The 21,016-nt window shown below is 38.8% G+C and overlaps 1 protein-coding gene and 1 long non-coding RNA gene across 2 annotated transcripts in view; one reads left to right on the top strand and one right to left on the bottom strand.

The window, feature by feature from the left end:
• Positions 1–4,369: 4,369 nt before the first annotated feature.
• The window catches only part of abhd3 (abhydrolase domain containing 3, phospholipase), a 54,156-nt gene continuing 37,509 nt past the window's right edge, over positions 4,370–21,016 (bottom strand). The window contains exons 6-9 of the mRNA XM_017718668.2: positions 18,501–18,674; positions 14,676–14,724; positions 14,407–14,572; positions 4,370–11,603 (exon numbers count right to left, since the gene is read on the bottom strand). Coding sequence (XP_017574157.1) covers positions 11,422–11,603; positions 14,407–14,572; positions 14,676–14,724; positions 18,501–18,674 — 571 coding nt within the window. The 3' untranslated portion in view covers positions 4,370–11,421. The remainder of the gene's footprint in view (positions 11,604–14,406; positions 14,573–14,675; positions 14,725–18,500; positions 18,675–21,016) is intronic.
• LOC108439985 lies at positions 13,441–14,511 on the top strand. The gene is made up of 3 exons (XR_001858799.2): positions 13,441–13,469; positions 13,752–13,867; positions 14,375–14,511. It is a non-coding gene; the product is annotated as an uncharacterized LOC108439985 (long non-coding RNA).

Here is a 21,016-nt window from a genome sequence, read left to right as displayed (position 1 = left end):
TACACAGCATAGTGATTAATGCAAATACTTCAGCCCCATTTCCAAAAAACTTGGGACACTGCGCAAAATGCGAAATTAAAAACAAAATGCAATGATGTGATAATCACTGAAACCCTGTTTTATTGAAAATAGTACAGCATCAAATGTTCAATTGAGAAATTTTATTGTTTTTTTGTAAAATATATGCCCATTTTGAATGTGCACGTAACCCATGACTTGTGCACTAAAGCCCCCCTAAACCATCATAAATACTGCCTTTTGAGCTGTGCACTGATAACAAGCTGAGTGGTCTTTAGCCCAGAGGACACAGTGTCCATGATATCAAAAAGAATTTTGAATGTTGATTTGACGGACCACAAGACACTTTTCCACTTCGCCACAGTCCATTTTAAACGAGCTCAAGCCTCCATAATTACTACAATCAGACTGTAAAACTACACACACTGCAGATTCATACTGGATTAAAATCACTCCACAATTATTACCGTCAGACTGTAAAACTACACACACTGCAGATTCATACTGGATTAAAATCACTCCACAATTATTACAGTCAGACTGTAAAACTACACACTGCAGATTCATACTGGATTAAAATCACTCCACAATTATTACAGTCAGACTGTAAAACTACACACACTGCAGATTCATACTGGATTAAAATCACTCCACAATTATTACAGTCAGACTGTAAAACTACACACACTGCAAATTCATACTGGATTAAAATCACTCCACAATTATTATAGTCAGACTGTAAAACTACACACGCTGCAGATTCATACTGGATTAAAATCACTCCACAATTATTACAGTCAGACTGTAAAACTACACACACTGCAGATTCATACTGGATTAAAATCACTCCACAATTATTACAGTCAGACTGTAAAACTACACACACTGCAAATTCATACTGGATTAAAATCACTCCACAATTATTATAGTCAGACTGTAAAACTACACACGCTGCAGATTCATACTGGATTAAAATCACTCCACAATTATTACAGTCAGACTGTAAAACTACACACACTGCAGATTCATACTGGATTAAAATCACTCCACAATTATTACAGTCAGACTGTAAAACTACACACACTGCAGATTCATACTGGATTAAAATCACTCCACAATTATTACAATCAGACTGTAAAACTACACACACTGCAGATTCATACTGGATTAAAATCACTCCACAATTATTACAGTCAGACTGTAAAACTACACACACTGCAGATTCATACTGGATTAAAATCACTCCACAATTATTACAGTCAGACTGTAAAACTACACACACTGCTGATTCATACTGGATTAAAATCACTCCACAATTATTACCGTCAGACTGTAAAACTACACACTGCAGATTCATACTGGATTAAAATCACTCCACAATTATTACAGTCAGACTGTAAAACTACACACTGCAGATTCATACTGGATTAAAATCACTCCACAATTATTACAGTCAGACTGTAAAACTACACACACTGCAGATTCATACTGGATTAAAATCACTCCACAATTATTACAGTCAGACTGTAAAACTACACACACTGCAAATTCATACTGGATTAAAATCACTCCACAATTATTATAGTCAGACTGTAAAACTACACACGCTGCAGATTCATACTGGATTAAAATCACTCCACAATTATTACAGTCAGACTGTAAAACTACACACACTGCAGATTCATACTGGATTAAAATCACTCCACAATTATTACAGTCAGACTGTAAAACTACACACACTGCAGATTCACACTGGATTAAAATCACTCCACAATTATTACCGTCCGACTGTAAAACTACACACTGCAAATTCATACTGGATTAAAATCACTCCACAATTATTACCATCCGACTGCAAAACTACACACGCTGCAGATTCATACTGGATTAAAATCACTCCACAATTATTACAGTCAGACTGTAAAACTACACCCACTGCAGATTCACACTGGATTAAAATCACTCCACAATTATTACCGTCCGACTGTAAAATTACACACTGCAGATTCATACTGGATTAAAATCACTCCACAATTATTACAGTCTGACTGTAAAACTACACCCACTGCAGATTCACACTGGATTAAAATCACTTCACAATTATTACCGTCCGACTGTAAAACTACACACACTGCAGATTCATACTGGATTAAAATCACTCCACAATTATTACAGTCACACTGTAAAACTACACACTGCAGATTCATACTGGATTAAAATCACTCCACAATTATTACCGTCAGACTGTAAAACTACACACTGCAGATTCATACTGGATTAAAATCGCTCCACAATTATTACAGTCAGACTGTAAAACTACACACACCGCAGATTCACACTGGATTAAAATCACTCCACAATTATTACCGTCCGACTGTAAAACTACACACTGCAAATTCATACTGGATTAAAATCACTCCACAATTATTACAGTCAGACTGTAAAACTACACGCTGCAAATTCATACTGGATTAAAATCACTCCACAATTATTACCATCCGACTGCAAAACTACACACGCTGCAGATTCATACGGGATTAAAATCACTCCACAATTATTACAGTCAGACTGTAAAACTACACCCACTGCAGATTCACACTGGATTAAAATCACTCCACAATTATTACCGTCCGACTGTAAAACTACACATTGCAGATTCATACTGGATTAAAATCACTTCACAATTATTACCGTCCGACTGTAAAACTACACACACTGCAGATTCATACTGGATTAAAATCACTCCACAATTATTACAGTCAGACTGTAAAACTACACGCTGCAGATTCATACTGGATTAAAATCACTCCACAATTATTACAGTCAGACTGTAAAACTACACGCTGCAAATTCATACTGGATTAAAATCACTCCACAATTATTACCATCCGACTGCAAAACTACACACGCTGCAGATTCATACGGGATTAAAATCACTCCACAATTATTACAGTCAGACTGTAAAACTACACCCACTGCAGATTCACACTGGATTAAAATCACTCCACAATTATTACCGTCCGACTGTAAAACTACACACTGCAGATTCACACTGGATTAAAATCACTTCACAATTATTACCGTCCGACTGTAAAACTACACACACTGCAGATTCATACTGGATTAAAATCACTCCACAATTATTACAGTCAGACTGTAAAACTACACGCTGCAGATTCATACTGGATTAAAATCACTCCACAATTATTAGTCAGATTGTAAAACTACACACTGCAGATTCATACTGGATTAAAATCACTCCACAATTATTAGTCAGACTGTAAAACTATACACTGCAGATTCATACTGGATTAAAATCACTCCACAATTATTACAGTCAGACTGTAAAACTACACACACTGCAGATTCATACTGGATTAAAATGAATCTGTAATGACCTACACTACAGAACCTCCACAGTTAAACCTAATCCAGCTGTAATAGAGAGGGTAAGAATACAAGGCAGTGATGTGCTGTTCTCCAGGCGCAGGTTGGAAAGTCTTTATATAAGCCGTTATATTGCTTTAGTGGTAAATAAATGCCACAGCAAAGTGAATGAAAAGCCCAGCTGAGTTTTAGCTGTAGAGATTTGGGCCTTGTCCCAAGTCACTGTCCCGAATGGTCAAAGTGGTCTTTCTGTTTCACATCTGGCAGATGTTTCAATACCTGCTTGTTTACCTATTTGTTTAGTCCTGAGCTGTAGTGTGTTGGGCCGCAGTTTGCTGAGCTGGCCTGTGCTCTGCCTGAATATAATCTTATCAGTGGACAGATGGTAGCGGTCATGATACTGGGGCTTGACAACTTTCACCTAACATACACGGGTTCATGGACCAGAGTGTATGTTATGTCCTGATGACCTCAAGCCGACACATTCAGTGGTGTTAAGGTCTGGACTCTGGGGTGGTCAGTCCATTGTCCAACTTCTTTGTTTGGTGTCTCCGTCTCCTTTTCTCAGTGAGGTTCTTCTTGATCAGCTACACATCCTTTCAGACCCACAGCGCTGAGTGGTCGGACAGAAACACCTGTGGATGTTTTCAGATCTGAAGCAGCTTGATTTTGTCCTCTCTCTGAGACATGAAAGCTTTCAGTGCTGTTTATATGATGGGGGCAGTTTTGGGGTCAACCAGGTCTTCCAGGTGGTTGTTAGGAGCCCTGTTTTCAGTTTTCGAACTCCAGTTTTGACATATTTCAGTTCCTTATGCAGGTGGAATACCTTATGTCTAATCTCCTCAGAAACATCGTCTGAAAAAGAACACATTTGTTCAACAGTTTCAAGCATAATGTGGCTTCTTCTGACCAACTATTTGTCCTGCTTACTCCTTATTTGTTGAATAAAAACAAGACAAAAACATGTTTTAATTCCATAATTTACTTAAGACAGCAGATGCACTTATAGTCCATACAAGTACATGTGCATAAACATCATCTACATAGACAATCTTATATTAAAATCTTATTGCTGCACATGTTAAAGAAGACAATCCTTTTATAAACCTATAAAAGGACAGACCAATACTGCTTCATGGAAAAAGTCTCTTGTTGTGCTATGAGTAATGCTGTTGCGCAGGATGTCGTGGTTAGTATTGTTAGAAGCACAGATTCTCAAGACAACAGTGATACGTGCTACAGAACCTAAAAGGCTGAGAAGCAGAGAGCAGAGCGGAGTCTGCGGGAGTTCACTCTCAAAATCCACGCGCTGAACAACAACACGCTATTACACGCTAGCGTCAGCACCTTGTTTTTACTTTAACACAACCAGCGTGTTACTATCTTATTTAACACTTAGACTGTGTTTTGACTGACCATCCAGGCTCCATCCACTAATTCCTTATGTCCTAGCTACTGTTGCTAGGTTGGGCAAACTTTACAGAACGTCAGCAAAACTTCTATTCAGCTTAATGAGAAATTTGTCAATTTTCAGTGTTATTAATCTGAAATTTTGTTTTATAGTCTTGTAAAAAGTGACACTAGTACAGAGTGGGCGCAGTTTTGGTCAAGTAACTGAAGTTTTAAGAGATAAACACTTTGTGGTCAACTTAAAACCAAACGTCACTGTCCAAAAAATAAATAAATAAAAAGTTACTTCATTTTTGTCATTTCTTAGTTTTCTACATGATGTGAGCTCAGCAGCCGGTCTTTACATTGTGTGAGCATTTCTTGATGAATGGACCAAAATCTGGTCGTGTTGGAGCCTTTCCCAGCATTCACTGGGCAGAAGACAGGCAACTCCCTGGACAGGTCACTAGGACCTGGACAGGTTCTTCAAGGTTCAAAGAACCCTTTGCATGATTAAAGGGTTCTTCGCATCATGAAAGTGTTCTTCAGATTGATGGAGAATGTGCTGTAGACGGTTCTATCTTCTTTTGCTACAAGCCTGAACCCGTTTTGGTGCTATATAGAAACCTTTTCAAAAGCTTTCTACATAGAACCATCTACAGTACATTCTCCATCAATCTGAAGAACTCTTTCACGATGCATAGAACCCAAGGTCTTTTGAGTGTCAATGGTTCTACACAGAATGATTTTCTTTACCAAAGAAAAAGTTGTGCAGGTTTTGGCCGACGTTCTGTAAAGCTTGTCCAGCAGGGCGACCGGCGTACGCAATCTGGGGTAATCTCTTCTTTAAGAACTGGTCCCCATTAAAACTGTCAATACAAACGAAGGTGTAGTTAATTAACACGTGGGCTTTTGAGAGTGCAGCCATGGTCCCTCAAGCGCCGAGTCGCACGCTTATCATTGAGCAGCTTTCCCATCCGAACAGACCGAAAGATCAACACAACACTAAGATTCGTCACAAAGTACAGCAAGAGTTTCCTCACAAAACCAGCTTCTGTTGTTCGCTATGCAGCAACTCACACCAGACCTTCCCACAGCATTCTGCAATACATGATGTCTGCACAAAATACTGGCTACGGTGCTCGACAAAGGTCTGGGGACCTCGGCTTCTTCCAGAATTTTCCAAATAATGTTTCATTTACTATGGAAGTCCAGAGAGGCCATGAGCTGTTGCTATAATTTTCTGGACTGTCATCTTGAGATAACAAGAAAAGTAACTCGTTATTTCAAGGTCATAATTTTGTTAAGTTGAGAGAACAAGATAAACAACTCGTTATATCAAGATAACAACTTTTGTTATTTCAAGATAAAAGATAAGCAACTTGTTATTTAAAGATAATTTTATGTTGAGATAAGATAAATAATTCAAAATAACAATTTTTGTTAACTTTAAGAAAACAATGTTATTATCTTGAGATAACAAGATCAAGGTTATTTCAAGATCATTTTATGTTGAGATAATGATAAATAACTCATTATATCAAGACAATTTTTGTTATCTCAAGATAACAAGATACATAACTTATTTCATGATAATTTTGTTGAGAGAACAAGAAAAATAAGTTGTTATCTCAAGATAACTTGTCATTTCACGATAGCAATTTTGTTATGTTGGTATAACAAAACGCAACTCGATATGTCAACATAACCTTTGTTATCGAGAGATCTTGATCTGCTATCTTGAAATAAGTAACTTGTTATTTCAACATAACATTGTTATTATCTTGAGGTTACAACATAAGTAACTCGTTATTTCAAAATAATTTTATGTTAAGATAACAAGATACATAACTTTTCGTCTCAAGATAACTCAAGATGGCAATAATTGTTAGGAACATTTCACACTGAGCTTCATGCCGTTCGGTGTGTTTTCATTGGTATTTTGAGAAGTTAGTGTCCCCAAACTTTTGAGCGCCAACCTAAAACTTTTTTTTTTTTTTTAAGTTTTTCAGTTTTTGATAGATTATCATGGTAGCATCATGTTAGCAGGAGGAAAGAAGTCGCCTTGATTTCGCTGCACTAAATGTAAAAGTGAAGCAAGTCTATTTGTACAGCAGCCGGGAGGACAGTCTTTTTTTTGTCTGCCAAAGTAGCGACTCCGAGGTGCATCAACTAAAATTAGTGCAAAATCACATTCCTTGTCAATATTTTTATATTATCTACTGTACATTTTTTTTAAGAAAGCCAGCTTTTTCACTGCAAGAATGAAGGACGAGAAAAACGTGCATGCAGATCTTTTAGTTACATACAATCTTTTCACTTTTCTTCTTTAAAAAAAGGTCAAGGTCATGTTCCATAGGACAGGAGCTGCTGATGGACGCAATAAAACAGCCACATGAAGACTGCGATGCTGATACGATGTCCCTGAGGGCTACGGACCTACAGATGTTGGGGGGGGTAATGATGATGGACAATGATGAAATACAAATAGATAAACAAGCTTTTCTGAAATGTAATAGTAACTCTACTCACACTGACCACACAATCTCACTGTACAGTATCGGTCAAGAGTTTGGACAGGCTCATTTTCCTTTCACTATTTCTCACTTTTTAAAACGACTGAAAGCATCAAAACAGTGAAATAACACATGGATTCAGGCAACGATGTAGCAACAATGATTTTATCACGTGTTCTTCTGATCGTTTTTGATTGTACGCAAGAATAACGTCTTTTCACCAGCTTTCCCCTGGAAAAGATGAAGTCGTGCTATTAAGAAAAATCGCTGCCTTCATGAAGCAGCGTTGGCTCGCAATGCTTAGTAGGCCTCTGTTTTGTTCTTCTAGCTAATGTCTCGAAATAAATATAAAAATACAGTGTCTTTCAGCTGTTTCCTCAGCCAGGGTCAGAGAACAGCCTACCCTGATCGCAAGAGCACAGTGGACCACTGATGGCAAAGCTGGAGGTCCACTGGTGTTTTGCTCACCATTTTTTTGGTGGCCTAATGGTGTTTAAGCAGAGTGCTAGACAAAATTCCACTTACCATCCCTCATTTCCACTCACCGTCCACTTTGTAACTTGCTTTGTAAATTAGTTTAGGAAATCATTTTAATCCAGTTTTTGTGTCAGCAAAAACATTTTCTATGAACTCATTTTATATCAGGCCTGGTCTAATGTTTCCTTAGTTGTTTCCGACTTTTGCCTTAGACTTCTATTTTAGAAAATAATCTGTGTGCATTTAAAATCAGTTTGAGGAGATTAAAAACTAGGTAGAGCTTGCATGCAGGACAGTAATCTGGGTAATTGAGGCGCCGACCTTACGCTTGCTGTCTGGGCTAGCTAGCTACTGTTTCCTCTATGCTATTAGCAGCTTAGCTAATGCTATGCTACCTTCAAGTTGTGTCGGAAACGTTGCGGGTACGAGGTCAGTGCGCATGAACGCCACCACGATGTTTAAACTCGAATTTCTCAATGAGCCCAGTTTCCCTTCAGAGTTCAGGGCTTGTCAACAAAAAAAGCAAAGATAGCCGCGGATTAGACTGGTTACATTTCTGTTACCACGCATGAAAACTGCCGGCCAAAACCATCCATGCGCTAAAATAAAGACGTGAACGTGTTATGTGATGCTTCCAGCTGGATACAGATTTTGCAGTAATGCAAATAAAAGGACACTTTAGACAGAAAAACAACCAAAAACATCATTTTAAGCTCATCTGTCTCGTTTCCAGCCAAAACATGAATCCGGTTGTACTTCCAACCTCCAACGTCGTATGTAGGAACGTCTGAGGTGGTCCTGAAGGCGGCGTTAGCGCCTTACTGATGTTCCGAGAGAGTCAGTTCATGATACTCCTCCAAGATTACGTCAGGACAAAGGATCTGCTTTTGATATCATGCTATTGGTAATGTAAAGTTAGAGCTGGACTGTTTGAACAGTGCTTTTTTTAAGGGACTCGTCCATGATTACATGACAAAAACCCAGCTTGCTATTATGTCTTTCATGCTTTTGCTAGCTATACACCAATCCTATCATGCTATTGGGAACTCTGCTAACGCTCTGCTAGCCTAGCTATCGCTTACACAGTATCTTTTCATGGTTGACTCGCTCATAATTACGCAGCCAACAGCTATTATTTCTACCATGCTATTGGTAATTTAGCTAATGTTACAGCTGGTCTAGCTAATGTTCAGACGTAGTATTTTCATGCCACTCATTCAAGATCACATCACAAAAGCCTAGCTAGCTGTTATTCCTCTCGTTCGTTAGCTTCCTACTGCTACGCTAGCTAAGCGAATGGTCAGACAGTATCTTTCCATCCATTTATTTTAGACAGAACTACAACAGGCCTGAAGATGCTCACGTTTTGTTGGCTTTTAAACCTACTTGTTGGATGAGACCCAGTTTGCAGAACCTGTCTGGCCCATTTGGGGACACCTCCTTGGGTTTGTTCTGACCGAATATGGGGCTGGGTCCTCGGGCCCAGATCTGGCGCACATGCTGCAAAGTGAGTGACATTTACGGATGTGGCCCAAATCTCGCCCAACTACACTGTTGGTCCACAACATTCACGGCAGAATTGACCAATAAATATAGACACCAGGCAAAACCCTATGCCGCTGTCCGGCAACTGGCCCTATTCTGGCCCACATGCCCGGGAGTCATCCAACACTCATCTCGAAAAGCCAGAATTGGCCCAAAACGATCTGCTATGTGGGGATGTGAGGGGTTAAATGGTTTTTTTTAAGAATTAAAATGCGCACATTAGCCTTCCAAACACATTTATGGTTATAGATAATATATATTCAATGAGCTGTGTCCAAACTTTTGACTGGTACCGTACTGTATATACTTCATATAAACCAGTGTTGCACCACAGTAGCAGTTTAATGCTCTGAGCATTCATAAAAAACTAAATCTCTGTATGCGCTTTACTGCTAATTCACTTAACCACAGACTGACTCTTCGAGTCTGATCAACTCTGTTATAGAATTACATTCGTCTAGTGCTGTATGTTAAAGAGTAGAACTAAAGTTCCTCAGTTACCCCCAAAACCCTCAGAACGTGAGGATGTGTAGTGATCCCGCTGTTAAACGGTCACTGAAGAGTTCTGGAGCAACTGTAGACTTTCAGAGGAACATTGTGTACAAATCGTTTTCTCTCAATCCACTACAGCAACATGGCTTTCAGGCAGATATCTGAGATATTTTAACAGTTAAAGCCCCAATTAATGATCAGTGTAACTATCAGGCTATTTTAAGTACCAGCTACTTTGAAGTAACAACAATGCCCCAACTAGATGTTCTGCTTTCTCTTGTTAAGAGAAAAAAATAATGGCAATGAAAGTCAAGAGAAACTTTTAAAACCCAATTATTGGGTTTGCATCAGTGTCTCTGCAAAATGTTGGAAACTCGGTGAAACTTCAAGTCTGGATTTTGGAGCAACTGGACTTTTAAAGTAATATTTTGTTCAAATTTATGAATCTTACACCACCAGAGCAATATGGCTTCAGATTACCATTTTATCAATCAAAGCCCAGAACGATAATCACTCAACCTTTGTTTTAGCGAGAACAAAAGCTCTGAAAACTCAGAAAATCCTGAGATCCAGCAGTCCCATGCTCCATTCATGACAGAGTGTCACGGCAACTGTAGACTTCCACTTGAAGATTTTGTTCAAATTCCTGAATCTTGAGCCACCAGGGCAGTATGGCTTCAGGCAGATGTTTCGGATTAACATTTTAGCAATCAAATAATCGATCGATAATCACTGTAACTTTGTTTTAGAAAGAACAGCTCTGAAAACTCCTAAACCCTAAGATTTAGCAATTCCATATTACATTCAAGTCAAGTTTGGGGCAACTGTAGACTTTCATTTGAAGATTTTGTTCAAATTTCTGAATCTTGAGCCAGTGTGGCAATATAGCTTCAGACTGGTGTTACAGACTAACATTTTACGGTCAAACCCCAGACCAAAAATCACTATAACTTGTGGACAAATTGTTTTAGCTGGAATGACTCAACAATTCCTTGGTCTTCAAAGTCAAAATTTTAAAATTGAAATCGTTCAGGCTCCTCACCTGTGGGTTCTGCCCAATGTCTTTGTGAATTATTGGGAACGTGGTGAACTCTCCATTAAAGTCAGTTTTGAGGCCACTGTAGACTTCCAAAGGAACAAGTTTGTTCAAGTTTATGAACCTCAGGCCACTACGGCACTAACTTTGGGTTTTTTCTGTGTCACGTCTAATAATTTTTTGTTTTATCCCAAAATGAATGTTGGTCAAAATCCTCAAGGAATAGCAGACCTAATATACAGTATGTTGAAAATATCTCATACAAAAAGTCATACCAGTAAACCAACAAATAAAACAGATAAACAAACAAATAAAAAAACACTGCCTGAAGAAGAAGGGATGCGCGTATGGATCTGGACAGACAGCGCAAGGTCAGCCAAACCAAAATTTGAAACGAATGATATGGATGGTTGGGTGACAGATTAAAAGGTAGTTGGATGAAACAGACGGATGAATGAAAACCGTATGTGCCGTTCAGACAGGTGTGGTTTAGAAAATGTATGGTGGGTTTATGGGTATTTTTTGCTCATGGCTGTAGAGGGCGCTGTACAGGACGTCTGGTCACTGCAGGTCGGTCAGCCTGCTGCCCTGTTCGATCACGGCTTTAGCGAACTGCCGGAACACTCTGTCCATGTAGGTGCTCTGACGTGGCCACAGGCCCTCCAGGAACCCGATATGTCCCCCATGGCAGGTGATGACGAGCGCCAGGTTGGGGTTTTGCTTCACAGCTTCAATAGGAATGGCTACAAGAGACAAACACACATTCATTACTGGTGTCGGCCCCAACAAGCTCTGAACACATGCTGGTGTTTCCTAACAAACACTTGAATATCTTATTCTCAATGGCATTCTGGAAAAAAAATTCCTTTCATAATTAACCATAATTTTAAGTTTGTTCACTTTAAATTTGAAATTTTCCAGTTTTATAATAGCTAATAGCTATACATTTATACATGGATGTCAAAATGCCAAAGGAGCCAAAAGGCAGATGTTCTGTAATTAGACTTGTGACAGTATTCCATAATTCGGTCTGCAATCCTCACTGCAATTTAATCAAACAAGCTGCAGTGTCAGTGAAGACTTTGTAAAGACATAGAGCTACATTCACATTACCAGGTTGAAGTGGCACAAATCTGACCTTTTCAAATCCGACCCGAGCCACTTTCATATGTGGTCTTAGATTGGATACGTATCCGATAAGCCTGTAAACGGTGGAAAAGCAGCTCACCTCACCTTTTCCTCCTTCGTCTGGCTCTAATAACGAAGCTGAGAGCTGATCAGAGTTAATGATCTTCTCAGCGAAGCTCGTTCTGCTCGTTAGTTTGCGCTGATGATGCAGTGATTCAGTCACCTGAGTAGGAGGAGCTCATGAGGCTCATTTCAGGCCGCCGGATCATCACATTAATGACATTCGAGTCACTTAGCTAAACGAGTGTGAACCGAACCGTTGAGTCTGAGAGATCAGATTTGAGCAATAAGGCTTGTAATGTGAACGTAGCTATAAAGCAGCTCTGAAATCACAAACTACGGCTACACTGTCATACTGTGATTACATGATACAGCCAGTCCTCTGAGCAGAGCTCATAAACAATCATAAAGAACAAAGCCACAGCACAGCAGAAGGAGGAGCCGACAGAAATTTGTCTCCCTCAAAAAGGTAAAACGAATGTCCCACCCAGCTTGGAGATGGAAAAACACTCGAATGCATACACAGTGGGGTTCAACAGTCTGAGACCATATTCTATTTTGCATACAGTTTTTCACCACCAGTTATATTATCAACATTACAATTCAAATGGAAGGTAAATCTCTGAAATATTTACATGATTTCTGAATTTCCTAGAATTTTGTGTGTGTCACACCTTGCTTGCAGGTGTGGGTAGATATCACTGCTGTCCATTTTTGTTTTTGACATAATTTGAAAATACCCATAGTCCTATATATTGTGTGTAAATCCCATGATGAATGGATCAAAAGAAACGACCCAAAATTTACTTGGTAAAAAAGTCCGGTTCCATTGACTTACATTAAAAGTAGGGCATGTTTTTACCTACTACTGTAAAATTACCATTTTGCAGATAGGAGGTTTTGATCTGGCAACAGCGATGCGCTCTGACAAGGTTGTGCGTTGTAAGGAGAAGCGATGGCAAACCACAATATCTAGTGCAAGGGTGTTTATTTAGTGAAAGGTGTTGAAAAAAATTTTTTTTTGAAAAAATATAAACAAACAAATAAACAAACTATTTACAGAACATACTTATAAAGACCGACTGAGCGACCGACCGACCGGTCAACCCAACCCAGCAAAGACCACTCCTTCTTCTCTGTAGGGGGAGACCATTAATAATAACTTCTAAAGTAAATGCAGAATCCAAGAAAAGCTTGTTCACACATGTATTCTTGAATCATAAACTAAAAACAAACAGAATGAACAAGATCAAATTAAGCAAAAAAAAAAAACAACAACACATTTCAAACCCCCGACACACCCCAATGGATCCCTCCACTAGGGCTCTACTGAGCATGTCTGAATTTTGCCCAGGCATTATTTAAAGACAGCTCAAACCAAGCCTGGGCCTTTTCCCAGACCATGAAGTACTGCAGCTCATGTAAGTACTGTATGTTATACACCTGCTGCTAGTATCATGACATAAAGCCCAGCAGCGTTTTGAACTTTAACTGTAAAAGGTGATATTATGTACCAAGGTAGCAAAAGTTGAGATTGCATTGAGAAGTAAACAGCAGCATTAGCTGGTAAAATGGTGAGGGAAAGGGTATGAACTGTAAGACTACAGCAGTGACTGAACTAAGGGGGAAAGGAAACCAGGAACCAGGGAAACTAGTTTTTTTTTTCGTTATATCACAGTGTGTCCCTTTTGCTTCAATAATAGTAACAACTACCATGGGCTTCCTCTACTGAGTAGCTCAAATCCACCTGAGTCATCTGAACACAGCCTTTACTGGAAGAAGAGAAGACTAAAACAGTATCTCACCTTTTTAAGCACAGGTCAGTGCCCCATATTTGCTGAAATTTGCAAATTGATACAGGCGGTGTGCAGAATCTTGAATATTTTTCATTTGATTTGTTTAAAATGTTTCAAATTTACAACAAAGAGTTTGAAGTAAAAGCCGGCTCCACTCTGTGGGTTTGTGTGGTCTACCGCTTTGTGGCTGAGCTGTTGTTTCTCCTAGATGCTTCTAATTCTCAATAAAAGCACTTACAGTTGTCTGGGACAGATCTAGCAGCACAGAAATTCTACAAACTGACTTGTGGCAGAGGTGGCATCCTGTAACAGTGCTGTGTTTAGTCAATGAACTCATCAGTACCACCCTCTACTGCCAGTGTTTGTCAGACTGCAAGGCTATGTGCTTAATATTGTTAGCGTTGGGTCTGGCTGAAACAACTGAACTCAGTAATTAGAAGAGTGTCCAGATACTTTTGGCCATGCAGTGTATTTGGAAAATGGGAGAAAACCATGTCTATTTGAAAATTCACCAAACTATTCTTTTGAAGGAGTTTCCATTAATCTAATGCTGGTTCCTCACCGTGATTGGGTGAAAAGACATCATCGGCTGCATTGAGGCACAGCATTGGCACCTGGACGGACTTCAGCTTGTGGATGGGGCTGGCGTCGCGGTAATAATCGTCATTGGTTGGATAACCGAACATAATTGACGTGAAGCGTTCGTCAAACTCTCGGATGGTTTTGGCCTGCAGGGAGTGGAAGAAGCAAGAGTTTAAACCATTTGTGTAAAAGTTTGGCCAACTGAGTGTCTAAGCCATCCAAAATGGTAGTACTCAGCTTTTAATATACCTTCATCACATGGTCTATGTCGTAATTTTTTTCGAGAACAGGCCGATGTCTGGAAGAAAAAAAAAAACTGCTAAGGTGTCTGGGAACCAAAAAAGGAATCAGATTTTAAACAGCAAGTGAAAAATACTTGCACATAAAGCACATATTTAGCAAATGTAGCTAAAGAACAGTATATATGATCCTGATGGCCGTTCTGAAGGTCTACAGCTGCAAGCTTAAAATGCTTACACAATATGTTCGAGGGATTTTTTTGTTCCATATTAGTTCCGACGCAGTCAGCAGTGTTTTAATAATCATACGCCGCCCTGACATTTTGTCATCACGCTACCAGAACCTTTCCATTCTGACTCGGCTGTGCTCTGCAAGGAAAAAAAGCAGCTTTTTGTACAACCCCAATTCCAATGAAGTTGGGACGTGGTGTAAAACATAAATAAAAACAGAATACAATGATTAGCAAATCCTTTTCAACCTATATTCAACTCAATACAATGACAAGATATTTAATGTTCAAACGGATAAACTTTATTGTTTTTTGCAAATATTCACTCATTTTGAATTTGATGCCTGCAACACGTTCCAAAGAAGTTGGGACAGGGGCGTGTTTACCACTGAGTTACATCACCTTTCCTTTTAACAGCACTCAATAAGCATTTGGGAACTGAGGACACTGATTGTTGAAGCTTTGTAGATGGAATTCTTTCCCATTCTTGCTTGATGTACAGCTTCAGTTGCTCAGCAGTCCGGGGTCTCCGCTGTCGTATTTTGTTCTTCATAATGCGCCACACATTTTCAATGGGAGACGGTCTGGACTGCAGGCAGGCCAGTCTAGTCCCGCACTCTTTTACTATGAAGCCACGCTGTTGTAACACGTGCAGAATGTGGCTTGGCATTGTCTTGCTGAAATAGGCAGGACGTCCCTGAAAGACGTTGCTTGGATGCAGCAGATGTTGCTCCAAAACTTCTATGTACCTTTCAGCATTAATGGTGCCTTCACAGATGTGCAGGTTACCCCTGCCATGGGCACTAACAGACCCCCACACCATCAGAGATGCTGGCTTTTGAACTTTGGGCTGAAAACAATCCGGACAGTCCTTTTCCTCTTTGGCCCGGAGGACACGACGTCCATGATTTCCAGAAACAGTTTGAAATGTGGACGCGTCAGACCACAGGACACTTTTCCACTCTGCGTCAGTCCATCTCAGATGAGCTCGGCCCAGAGAAGCCGGCAGCGTTTCTGGGTGGTGTTGATATGTGGCTTCGCTTCGCATGGCAGAGTTTTAACTTGCACTTGTAGATGGAGCGACGAACTGAGTTCACTGACAGTGGTTTTCTGAAGTGTTCCTGAGCCCATGTGGGAATATTCGTTACAGAATGATGTGGGTTTTTAATGCAGATCCCTGAGGGGTTGAAGGTCACAGGCATTCAGTGCTGGTTTTCTGCCTTGCCGCTTACTTGCAGAGATTTCTCCAGATTCTCTGAATCTTTTGATGATATTATGGACTGTAGATGATGAAATCCCTAAATTCCTTGCAACTGCATGTTGAGAAACGTTGTTCTTAAACTGTTGGACTATTTGCTCACGCAGTTGTTTACAAAGTGGTGAACCTCGCCCGTCCTTGCTTGTGAACGACTGAGCCTTTCAGGGATGCTCCCTTTATACTCAATCATGACACTCACCTGTTTCCCATTAACCTGTTCACCTGTGGAATGTTCCAAACAGGTGTTTATGAGCATTCCTCAACTTTCCCAGTGTTTTTGTTGCCCCTGTCCCAACTTCTTTGGAACGTGTTGCAGGCATCAAATTCAAAATGAGTGAATATTTGCAAAAAACAATAAAGTTTATCCGTTTGAACATTAAATATCTCGTCTTTGTAGTGTATTGAATTGAATATGGGTTGAAAAGGATTTGCTAATCATCGTATTCTGTTTTTATTTATGCATTACACGTCCCAACTTCATTGGAATTGGGGTTGTAAGAAATTTCAAAGATGCGAGTCTGGACCATTTCACAGTGAACTTTTGTAGAAGAAGTGATTTGTCCGCACTTCTATCTTGTATCCATATGTTTTTATCCACCACCTTTGTTGGAGACATTCTACCCTCATTTTGAGAATGTTAATGGGCTAATATCTCCTATTCTAGTGTATAGCAATGTTTATTGAGGTAGTTTATGGACTAATATCTCCTATTCTAGTGTACATGAGTTTGTTGAGGTTGTTTATGGAATAATATCTCCCATTCTAGTGTACAGGAGCGCTTGTTCAGGTCGTTTATGGACTAAGATCTCCTATTCTAGTGCATGGGAGTGTGTTGAGGTCATTTATGAACTAATCTCCTATTCTGGTGTATGAGTGTTTTGAGGTCGTTTATGGACTAATATCTCCTATTCTGGTGTATAGGAGTGTTTTGAGGTTGTTTATGGACTAATCTCCTATTCTAGTGTATAGGAGTTTTTTGAGGTCGTTTATGGAATAATCTCCTATTCTGCTGTATAGGAGTGTTTTTTGAGGTCGTTTATGAACTAATCTCCTATTCTGGTGTATAGGAGTGTTTTTTGAGGTTGTTTATGGAATAATATCTCCCATTCTAGTGTACAGGAGCGCTTGTTCAGGTCGTTTATGGACTAAGATCTCCTATTCTAGTGTATAGGAGTGTTTTGAGGTCATTTATGAACTAATCTCCTATTCTGGTGTATGAGTGTTTTGAGGTCGTTTATGGACTAATATCTCCTATTCTGGTGTGTAGGAGTGTTTTTTGAGGTCGTTTATGGACTAATATCTCCTATTCTGGTGTGTAGGAGTGTTTTTTGAGGTCGTTTATGGACTAATATCTCCTATTCTGGTGTATAGGAGTGTTTTGAGGTCGTTTATGGACTAATCTCCTATTCTGCTGTATAGGAGTGTTTTTTGAGGTCGTTTATGGACTAATATCTCCTATTCTGGTGTGTAGGAGTGTTTTTTGAGGTCGTTTATGGACTAATATCTCCTATTCTGGTGTGTAGGAGTGTTTTTTGAGGTCGTTTATGGACTAATATCTCCTATTCTGCTGTATAGGAGTGTTTTTTGAGGTCGTTTATGGACTAATATCTCCTATTCTGGTGTATAGGAGTGTTTTGATGTCGTTTATGGACTAATATCTTCTATTCTGGTGTGTAGGAGTGTTTTTTGAAGTCGTTTATGGACTAATATCTCCTATTCTGGTGTATAGGAGTGTGTTGAGGTCGTTTATAAACTAATCTCCTATTCTGGTGTATAGCGGTGTTTTTTGAGGTTGTTTATAGACTAATATCTCCTATTCTGGTATATAGGAGTGTTTTGAGGTCGTTTTTGGACTAATCTCCTATTCTGGTGTATAGGAGTGTTTTGAGGTCATTTATGGACTAATATCTCCTATTCTAGTGTATGGGAGTGTTTATTGGGTTGCAGGTCCTTAAATAGTAACTGAGTGGGACTGTGCTTTGCAATGGTAGAATTACCATTTTAACACTTTGCAGAAGTTCTTGAAAATGAACATTTGCTCTTTTTGGCACGTTTGTTGCTTCAACATTAGCTTCAACGTATGACACTAATATTAGCTTCTACAGGTTAATGCAGGTCTGTAAGGGTTAACAAGTTTTAGCAGTTAAATAATCTGTTTCCTCGTGTTAAGGCACTGCCTCCCACTGTGCTAAAATCTGCTCTCAGGACCGCCTACAGAAATATGCACTAATCCACCCAAATGCGCTCCGTCTCACTGAATCGCAGGTCAATCAGGGTCACACATGACTGCCCACCCGTAACTGTTATGTATAACAGACTAAGCTAAGCTAATCCTGCAGAGCCTGACCGGTGAACGGAGGCTTGCAGGCAGCTGGTGAGGTAGGAGTTGAAGAGGAAACGGTCGAGGGGTTTCTCCAAAGAGGCCGTGCACTCGAAAACATCCCAGCCGGCTGAGAACACCACCACGCCCTTCAGACACGTCCGGCGACCCTTACGGCCCAGATAGTTAGCCAGCATCATCCTGAAACACGCACACAAACATCACATCCTTCAAAAAGATGAGGGGAAAAATCAGTGTTGGAAAATCATGTTGGAAAACTGCACTAATGTGAAGATGATGATGATGACCATCATATTTATTTACATAGCGCTTTCCATTTTTGTTATGGAATCTCAAAGTGGTTTACAAGAAAGATAAACATTAAAAAACATTAGTGCAACTAAAAAGAATAAAGACGACAAAGGAGATTAAACTGCCCTGATTTTAGAACTTTGGAGCTGTTTACAATCACGAATTGAAATGTTGATTTTTGTGTTGATTTTACTGAAATCTGACACATTTTTAAATAATAATTTCAAGTCGTACTAAAATAATCACATCTAATTCTTTAGTATCTGCTATTACTCAGAATGTATTATTAATTGTTGAGTATCTGCTATGAATTTAGTAAGTACTATGAATTATTCAGTATCTGCTATTAATTATTCAGTAACCACTAGGCATTCAATATCTGCTATGAACTATTCAGTATCTACTGTGAATTATTTAGTATCTACTACAAATTACTCAGTGTCTACTATGAATTTGGTATCTACTATGAATTATTTAGTAAGTACTATGCATTATTCAGTATCTGCTATTAATTATTCAGTAACCACTATGAATTACTCTATCTACTATAAATTATTTAGTATCTACTATAAATTACTCAGTATCTATTATGAATTATTCAGTAACCACTATGAAACTAATCTTTCTGTAGTTATGGGCATGAGGAAGCACATTTAAAGAATATAGTGTTAAAGTAAGAGTTAATAAGGCTGGGATGCTGTACAGTTTGCTGTTTCCTGCTCTGACACACTGATTCTGGTGTAGCTGATGAGCTGAGGTGTGTTCAGGCGGCAGGTCTGTTATAGCAGGAGAAAGACTAAAGCACAGTGTCAGTTCTATTAGAGATACTGACCAACTCCACAGTTTGAGGAGAGCGAGTGATGATTCATGCTGTTGGCACCATGCAAACTGGGTGGGGTATAAGCTTCAAGCTACTTGTCAGCAACATTATCCTTGTAGCTCCTATACTAAAACTAAAGAAGCAAACTTCAGACACCAAGCAGGACTTGAGTGGTTGAGGTGAGAGTGGGGGAAGCGTGGAAATTAGATTTTTGACTGAACTGCTGTTTTAAAGGTTTGGGGTTTTGGGCGCTGAATGACGAAGGGTGATGTTTTTGCGTCAGACTGAGAGGATTACGCAGGGCTGAGCGGTTGGTGCTGCTGAGCTTGTGGAAATGATCGTGGATCTTCATTTCAAACTGAGAGCAGAGTAAAGTAGGACAGCGTTATTTTTTTCCTCATTTGTGGAAGCAGCAGAAGAATTTCTTTCAGATCACTGCATTTTTACCCGTCTACTAATAAACCAACACTCTATTATAACACCACACCTCATTGGCTCACACACATTTAACAAGAACAGCACACTCCACTAATTAAGGTTCATCAACGTATATCTAATACCATTATTTAGTATCTGGTTTGAATAATTCAGTGAATACGATAAAATATTGTGTCTACGATAAAATATTCAGTATGAATTATTCAGTATCCACGGAGTGATTCAGTACATACTATGAATTCTTTAGTATCTATTATGAATGATTCAGTAATCACTATGAAAGATTCAATATCTACTATGAATTATTCAGAAACTACTATTATACTAATATACTAAATACTAATGGTTTAGTGTTTGCTATAAATGATTCAGTATCTACAATTATTCATTATCTACTACGAATTGTTCAGCATCTACTATGAATTGTTTAATATCTACTTATAATTGTTTTATTTGTACTATAAATTAATAATTCAGTGAATACGATAAAATATTGTGTCTACGATAAAATATTCAGTATGAATTATTCAGTATCCATGGAGTGATTCAGTACATACTATGAATTAGTCAGTATCCACTATGAGTGATTCAGTAATCACTTTGAATTCTTTAGTATCTATTATAAATTATTCAGAAACTACCATTATACTAATATAATAAATACTAATTGTTTAGTGTTTACTATAAATTATTCAGTATCTACAATTATTCATTATCTGCTACGAATTGTTCAGCATCTACTATGAATTGTTTAATATCTACTTAATTGTTTAATTTGTACTATAAATTATTCAGTATCTATTATGAATTATTTAGTATCTACTATAAATTTAGTACCTACCATAAATTATTCATTATCTCCTATAAATTATTCATTATCTACTATGAATTATTCAGTATGAATTAGTCAGTATCCACTATGAGTTATTCAGTAATCACTATGAATTATTTAGTATCTATTAATTATTCAGAA

The sequence above is a fragment of the Pygocentrus nattereri genome, chromosome 2 (genome assembly GCF_015220715.1).
Source record: "Pygocentrus nattereri isolate fPygNat1 chromosome 2, fPygNat1.pri, whole genome shotgun sequence".
NCBI classification, from domain to species: domain Eukaryota; kingdom Metazoa; phylum Chordata; class Actinopteri; order Characiformes; family Serrasalmidae; genus Pygocentrus; species Pygocentrus nattereri.
This window is presented reverse-complemented; position numbering and strand designations above follow the sequence as displayed.